General features: G+C 39.5%; 1 protein-coding gene across 2 annotated transcripts in view; it reads right to left on the bottom strand.

Moving 5' to 3' along the window:
- Positions 1-2638: 2638 nt before the first annotated feature.
- The window catches only part of ERBB4 (erb-b2 receptor tyrosine kinase 4), an 819175-nt gene continuing 814125 nt past the window's right edge, over positions 2639-7688 (bottom strand). For both annotated transcript variants that reach the window (XM_045575406.1, XM_045575407.1), the window contains 2 exons: positions 6879-7176; positions 2639-3812 (listed from right to left, as the gene is read on the bottom strand). In XM_045575406.1, the coding sequence (XP_045431362.1) occupies positions 3367-3812; positions 6879-7176 (744 nt within the window). In that variant the 3' untranslated portion in view covers positions 2639-3366. The remainder of the gene's footprint in view (positions 3813-6878; positions 7177-7688) is intronic.

The raw sequence follows: 7688 nt of genomic DNA, 5'->3' as shown, positions 1-7688 counted from the left end.
CAACAACCTTGCCATTATACCGCTTTTCATACTTGAAAATAAGATTCCCTAAAGTAGGTATAAACTACAAAACTGGGTGATTTAAAAAAATATAGTTTATGCAACTTTAATAGTCATTTTCTTCAAATTTACTGAATTGATTCTGCATATTAGCACGGATACATCTGGCCTCAGGAACATGATATTCCAATGCACCGTTCAGGCTCTGATTGGCATTGGAACATTACGCTCCACTGGGCTCACCAACTTATTCTTTGGAACAAATGGAATTTTTCTTCTCCTTCTCATCCACTCTGAAATATGTTTTCCAAGGGGAACAAATATCTAACAAAAGGAAAACCCTAAAACATCTGAAATCAAGGATGTGCTACACAAAGCACTCAAAAGGAACAAGGGCGTGGAGCCCTCATGAAACACGTTGGGTCATTTTAGGCTATACTCACATCTATCTCCAGTTATTAGTGGAAGATTACCTGGTGTCCAAGGGTCTCATGTTCTTAGGATAAAGATTACACTCACTGGATACATTTCTATTACCTTAAGAGTTAAAAAAAATATATCGTTCTATCCTTCCACAAAATAAATGATTGTGCTTTCCATATCACAAAAAAACAACATATAAATACTGTAAATCAAAAGAAAAAAAATCAAGCTCTAGAATTCAACAAGCATGCTGTCAATGCCAAGTTGGTACAGATTTATCCAGAAGTTGGAGGCTTATATTTAAATTTTGATAAGTACTGAAGTGAGGTCCCCTTTTCCTGGAGATTCCTCTGAATGGGTGAGAGTGCTCTAAGCTGTCAAGCTGTGGCATCTGAGTTATTCTTGGGAAATTTATGGCTGAACTTTTCCAGAAGGATCTCAGAAATCCCTTCCTTGCTTTTCCTCACGCTTTTAGCTTACCTCTCTTTTCATAACGTAGAACAAAACTGATCCGAATGCCTCCAACGTTCTTGGCCAAAGACCAACATCGACTGCTGATGTAATGATCAAGTTAGAATCCAGGCAGGCCAGCAGGCCAGTGATGCAACATCCTTCTAGACCGGTTTGTGCTTAGATGATAGCATTGAAACTATCCTATTCGTATATTTCAGTAACTTGTAGGATCTTTCATTTGTGTCTCAAATGAATTCACTAGAGATCTTTTAACTAACAGCTGATTTTATGATGACTACTCACAAAAAGTTCATGCAATCTTATTCTTTAAATTTATTAAGAAATTCAAGTGTCATCCCAAATATATCTAGACTAAAATGTTTAAGTTAGGTACAATATTACATTTATCTCAGTATTTACCCCATAACACAGTGCTTTTAATAGACTCTAAATAAATATTAATTGAAAAAAAAAATAAGTTGAAGGTATTAATGGATTTACATTTTCAAAATAAGCAGAAACCTATATATATTTTTTTCTTTTGCATCCCCCCTCCCCTCCCAAACTCTCTGTTTTAACATTTGGAGATTTTTAGTCTAATTGTTTCTTATAATAAAGTCAAATTTGATCCCACAATGCCAACATTAGAAAAAAATTAAATCTAAATGACTTGGGATGGATTTTCCTAGAAAAGAGACATATCCAATTCTCCTGATAACTGACCTGAGGTTCCCTTTTCTGGAGACTCATTCCTACCAATTGTTCCCATTACTCGTCTTAACGCAGCAGTGTTCTCGTGAAACAGTATATAATAAAGATGGTCCTAGAACTAGGATGCTGTGTTTGAGGAAAGGAGTTATTATATAAAGTATCAAAAGATTAGTATGTGGGATATTAAAATAATCACATGAGAATATTCTTCAGGTTTATTTACAAGTTTTGACCCAAGGACCTATCTATTGTATAAACTGTGAATGCTTGTCTTTCTTTTTTGTTATACCAATTTATGTGCAAAGAGTTACCTTCCCCTTATTATAAATAGAGTCTCATACTAGACATTCCATGGAATTCAAGCCCATCCTTGCTTGCATTTCTTAATTTCCAATATACAAAATGGACAACTTTCCTTGCGTAGCAAATGTGATATCACGTGTACATCATGTGCCGTCCCTGTCACCATAATCCCTGGGTACTGTTCCAAAGTCCTCATTTGCTTGGTTTGGTATTTCCAGTCTTTCTTTCTTTAAGCACTTTTTTTTTTTTAAAAAATGTACTTAAAGTAGCTATTTTGCTGGTTGCTTCCATATTGCTTCATTCAAAATCCAAAATGGAGTTCAGAAAGAGAACAAATAAAATTAGAGTTTAAGTGCAAACTACGTTTCTGAGTATCTGCCCAGGTAGACATACCCAATCCAGTGTGTTTCTTCCAGTTCAATGGATTCCCCATGGGATCACCCCTGAAAATATCAGTAGTTTTCATAAACCACACAGAACTGTCTCTTAGTTTCCCTTCTTCTTCTTCTTCTTTTTTTTTTTTTTTTTTTTTTTTTTTTAACAATTACCAACTGCCTATCAAGTACTGTCATTTATATAGGAGAAGAACACATTGAAAGATGAAAATGAATGGGGTTGGTGGTACATGTTCAATAGTGTAAAACTCAAAAGTGAGATCTGATGCTATATTTGATTAACATTTGGCCTCCTTTTCTAATTTTAAAAAGACAATATCTTTTAAATAGTGGCCATTCCACTTCCTTTCCTAAATTCTGCCAATTTATATCAATGTATAAAAAATTTGCAATTAGAAATTAAAGCCAAAAATAGGGGAGAAAGTAGTAATATGAAGGACTAGAGCAAAGCAAAAACAAAAAGGAAAATAATAAATAAGGACACAAGAAAGCCCTCCAAACGTAATTAAATTATAACTCTGATGTAGGTTCAGAAATGAAAGCTAAGTTAGCCACTCCTGCTTGTCAGGATAGAAACAGTGGGAGAAAGCAATTGGGAGTCTCCATGTGTTATATTACACGTTGTAGAAAAGGTTATGTTTTTTCTTATTCTAATGGAAAGGTTATTTGGGCTTTCAGGGATGCTGAAACTGGTACACAGCAGTTCCTGTAGACAGGAACAGATAGCATGGATCTTTGAAGACTCTGCATTTCAAAAAAGATAGAAAGAAATTTGAAAAAAAGAAAAAAATTGGAACACTAGTTTGACAGTTGGCAGTATTGCCTTGCATATGCTGGTTCTGTCTCCTGACCAGCCCATGCAGAGAAATGAAGAAACAGTGTGGTCTTTCCTGTCTTTCTCTTTTAGTCCTTCCTTCTCATGTTCAAGTTAGATAAGCACATAACTAGCATTGCATCTCTACAGCTTCCCCTGGGAAGTTGCAAATCTACTGGCCTTGGGAGAAGGGAGGCCATAAGAGAAAGAGCGGTGGCAGGGACATTGGAGTGGGCATATCTTTCCACCTTGAAACCACTGCTGAGTCTACACCACAGTATTCCGGTGTCTGTAGGGCGGAGGAGGCAGCACAGTGCCTGGCTTCAATGAGAACTCAGAGAGGTATTCGGGATTCTCTGCCACGATGGGCCGGATCCGTCCATTCTGCTTATAAAAATACTTTGTGCTGTACTCCTGCAGGTAGTCTGGGTGCTGGAAGGTGCTCCGAGGGGGCAGGCTGTGGTTCCAGTAGTCAGGGTTGTCGAACGCTTTCTTGGCCTTCTCCGGCACAGACAGTCCGGTGCCCTTCAGATACTCGGCGTTCCCCAACGTGTTGGCGAAGGTGTTGAGGTACAGCGGCTCGTTCACATACTCCTCCTCTGCCTTCGGGGGGCCAGTGGAAGCATTGTGATATTCGGGGTTATCCAGAGCTTGAACGTCTCCGTTTTTTCTCCGAGAAACAAAGGGGTTCTCCTCTACAGGGTTCAGATATTCTGACGGAATACGAAAATATCAGTTAACATCTACTGCCTGGAAAAGGTTAATCAGAGCAAGGTTATACAGAACGGTTAGCTTCTTTGTTCAGAACAGGAAAGCCATGAATTCTTATAAAAGTTTGAACCGTATAAAACGTCTCTATTTTGTAGGTTGGAAATGATCCATTAGTGGCTATTTTGTGTAATTTAATCCAATAAATTATCTAAAATAGGTACTGGCCCAGAATTCTTTTTAAAAATGCTGCTAATTAATGTCGTTCTCCTCAAGTTTAATTTCTCTATATTATGACTATATATATAGACATGTACTCAAATATACAGATCATGGTTTTGTCTTGACTTTTAGTATATACATAAAAGTGACACAAGATATTCTTACTTTGCTAAAATGCGAACATTCTGAAATAAACTCTCTATCCCCCATACTTAGTTTGACATGTAGAGAAAAAAGTCTCATCCACTCAGGGTTATTTCCCCCTGGATATAGGCATACTCGATGTCACTCAGGGTTATTTCCCCCTGGATATAGGCATACTCGATGTCACTCAGGGTTATTTCCCCCTGGATATAGGCATACTCGATGTACTTAAGTATTTAGCATCATGTGCAAGTTAAAAGATGGTAATGAATATCTCATCATCATATACTACACGAATTACAGTTCAATAACGTACAAGGTACTCTCATTTCATCCTGCATCAATCCTGTGGAAAAAGAGGTGCAAGCTGTATTTTTCCAGCTTTATAGGCAGAAAGCAGAGATTCAATAATGCATGAAGGATACAATTAGCAATGAACTAAACTTCAGGTCTTCCTACTCCTCCCGAGCAATCATCTTGTTCTTCTGCACTGTTTTCATTATTGCCCCTACAGGAGCAGGGTGAACTGTACCTTTGATAAAATGTTTTAATTTGAAAAGGGCTCAAAGCTACTGTCATTTTAAGAAAAAATATATGAATAAACTTTTTTTAAAAAGCAGAAATTGCTTTCCCCCCCCCCTCCCCAGATTTCTGAACTGCTTCTTTAAGAGTATAGGGATGTCTACACTAAAATGCTCTGGTCTCTCAGAACTACTAGTAAGCATCCCTTCTACAGAAATCTGGTCTCTTAGTACTCAGAGGCAGAATCTGAGGATGTTCTATAGTGAGTCTATACCTTTGCCTTTCTCTTTGAATATTTTTGTTACTTTTTCTCTATACAGTCTACTTATTATCCTAATATAAAACACATAACCAACCATGTGGTTATACATGGAGGAGTCACTCTGTGGTAAAATTGAGAATCTTTCCAGAGAATATTCTACTTTCAGGGGGGATCTGACAAAGCCTCTAAAACCTATATTTGTGTCACTACTGGGTTATAAAAAAAAAACACATTATATAAAAGAAATAAATCTATATATCTAGGTATATACACTGAGTGGCCAGATTGTTATGATCAATGAATGCATAATTATTTGGCTACTCAGTGTGTGTGTGTGTGTGTGTGTGTGTGTGTGTGTGTGTATGTGTGTGTATTAGAGGTCTGGTGCATTAATTCGTGCATGGTGGGATCCAGCCAGCCTGGCCAGGGGGAGGGGACATGGGCAGTTGGCTGGCCTGCCTGCTGGTAGAACTCCTGGTCAAGGGGACAAATTGCATATTAGCCTTTTATTATATAGGATATACACTGAGTGGCCAGCTTATTATGCGTTCAGAGATCATAATAACCTGGCCACTCAATGTATATGTATATTTTAATAGACTATTTACAACGTGTATTTCACATTTTATAAAAGTGAATATAGCCATAGATTGCAGGACATAATGGGCCTCATACAGAGTTGTAAAATACAGTTTACTATTGATACTGAAGATGCTGAGACAGGATCATCAGTTTTGAATAACAATCATCTATTTTCTTTTTTGTGATGCTTTTAATGTAGAAGAAAATAGGCTTTTGCAAAATGGAAATGTTGCTTGATTTGGGAGTTTAACATTTCCACCGCTAACACGGTATACTAGTCTCCCCTCACCCATGGGAGTTATGTCCCAAGACCCCCCCAGTGGATGCCTGAATGTGCGGATCGTATAGATGAAACCTGTAGCTACACAGCTTCTCACTTACAGAAAGCATTGTATGGCTTTTCATTGGCATCCAAATCGCCAGCCTTCCTACTCTTGCACTTTGTAGAAATTATTAAGTAAATAAGGGATGCTTGAGCACCATCACTGATATCGTCGATCCATCAGAAAACCTAGTGGCTACTAAGTGAGCAATGAGCTGAGAGTGTGCACAACATGGACACACATCCTGAGTGGGTCAGAGCAGGGCGGCCTGAGACTTCGTCACGCTGCTCAGACAGCTCACACTTTAAAACACAAACTGTTTATTTCCGTCATTCTCCATTTGATCGTTTCAGACTGTGGTTCACCATGGCTAACTAAAAACATGGAAGATAAAACAGTAGATAAGAGGGAACCACTAGGGTGCTTTATGAAACCACAAAGTATGGATACTTTTAAGACGCAACGGTGTATGTGTAAGTATATGCAGGGCTAGGACTTCAATGTTAGAAACGTGTCAGAAGAAATCATAATTTTCTGTAATAAACTGGGTCATTTAAATGACACCATTTTTAAAGAATCCACCAAATCTTTCACTGGTGCCATTAAAATCTCTGGACACTTTTGCCAACAATCCCAATCTTTACGATCGCCACAGTAAGTCCAATAAAACAGTGGTTCTGAAATATTGTGATATGCTACCTCATTCCAATATTTCAAGAACGATCCATTTCGGTGAGTGTTCCTCAGACTTGACCATGTTAAAATAATACCTTGGGATCTTGTTAGAATTCAGGCTCTTACCCAGGCAGGGCCTGAGGTCCTGCTTTCTAAAAAGCCATCCCTGCCTCGGATGCTGCTGGTTCAGACACCACAGCCTGGATGGCAGCCGCCCAGGTCTGTTTCTGGGTCACAAAGGATGCACAGTCCAGGGCTTGGGCCGTACCCCTTGTATACTTGGCTTATTGTGATGAATGTGAGTGCAGAACGGCCATCATTTCTGAACACCCAGTCTGTACCTTGTTTGGGTTTGTCTCTCATCGGCGTCATGTAGCCTTCTTCATCCAGCTCCCCTCGTGGGCTGCGTTCCGGGGCGAACACGGTGGGGTCGGCACTGTACCTCTGGGTGCTGCTATCCTCTTGGATGTGGGGGGCCACTGGCTTGCGGAGGGTGCCGTTGCAGCAGGCGTCATCAAACATCTCGGCCGTGGCCCCCTGAGCCACGGGAGCTTCTGGGATGGTGCTGGTCGTGGCTCTGTAGGGCATGGGCACCCCCTGTTCCGCAGCGAAACCCCCATCTCGGTACACAAACTGGTTCTGTCAACGGTAGAGACACATTTGGACAACAGTCGTGGTTAGGAACAGTTGTACAAAATGAAAGTGAAAAGCTAAAGGATATGGAAGCCCCTCTTTCAGAAACATGTCAGGTTTTGTTTGTTGGTTGGTTTTCATGTACCTTATTTTTCCCTAGTGGCGTGACAGACTCATCTCACCTAGAATTCCAATTTTTCTCAAAATTTAAGTCATGGTAAACAATGTGGAACTATAGCCAGCCTTTTAATATTACTAAGCACCTACCACCACATGATCTCATAAAACATATTTCACATCCCCCCCCCCCCCCCACACACACAATTGTCCGTTTTTGATAGAAAATCGGAACTGAATTTTCATGACATATAGCAACATAGTTAGTTACAGACAGCTGCCATTAATGACAGAAGCACATTTTGGGGCCATCTGAATGGTGGTGTTTCCTTAGTGCATTCCACTCCGTAGTTACTGTGACTGTGAGTCTCCAGTACCGAACCTGAGAATCAGCACTGAGA

Source organism: Pipistrellus kuhlii, unplaced genomic scaffold (assembly GCF_014108245.1).
Source record: "Pipistrellus kuhlii isolate mPipKuh1 unplaced genomic scaffold, mPipKuh1.p scaffold_m20_p_7, whole genome shotgun sequence".
Classification (NCBI taxonomy): Eukaryota; Metazoa; Chordata; class Mammalia; order Chiroptera; family Vespertilionidae; genus Pipistrellus; species Pipistrellus kuhlii.
Note: the sequence above shows the minus strand (reverse complement) of the source record. Positions and strands in the feature narration are given on the sequence as shown.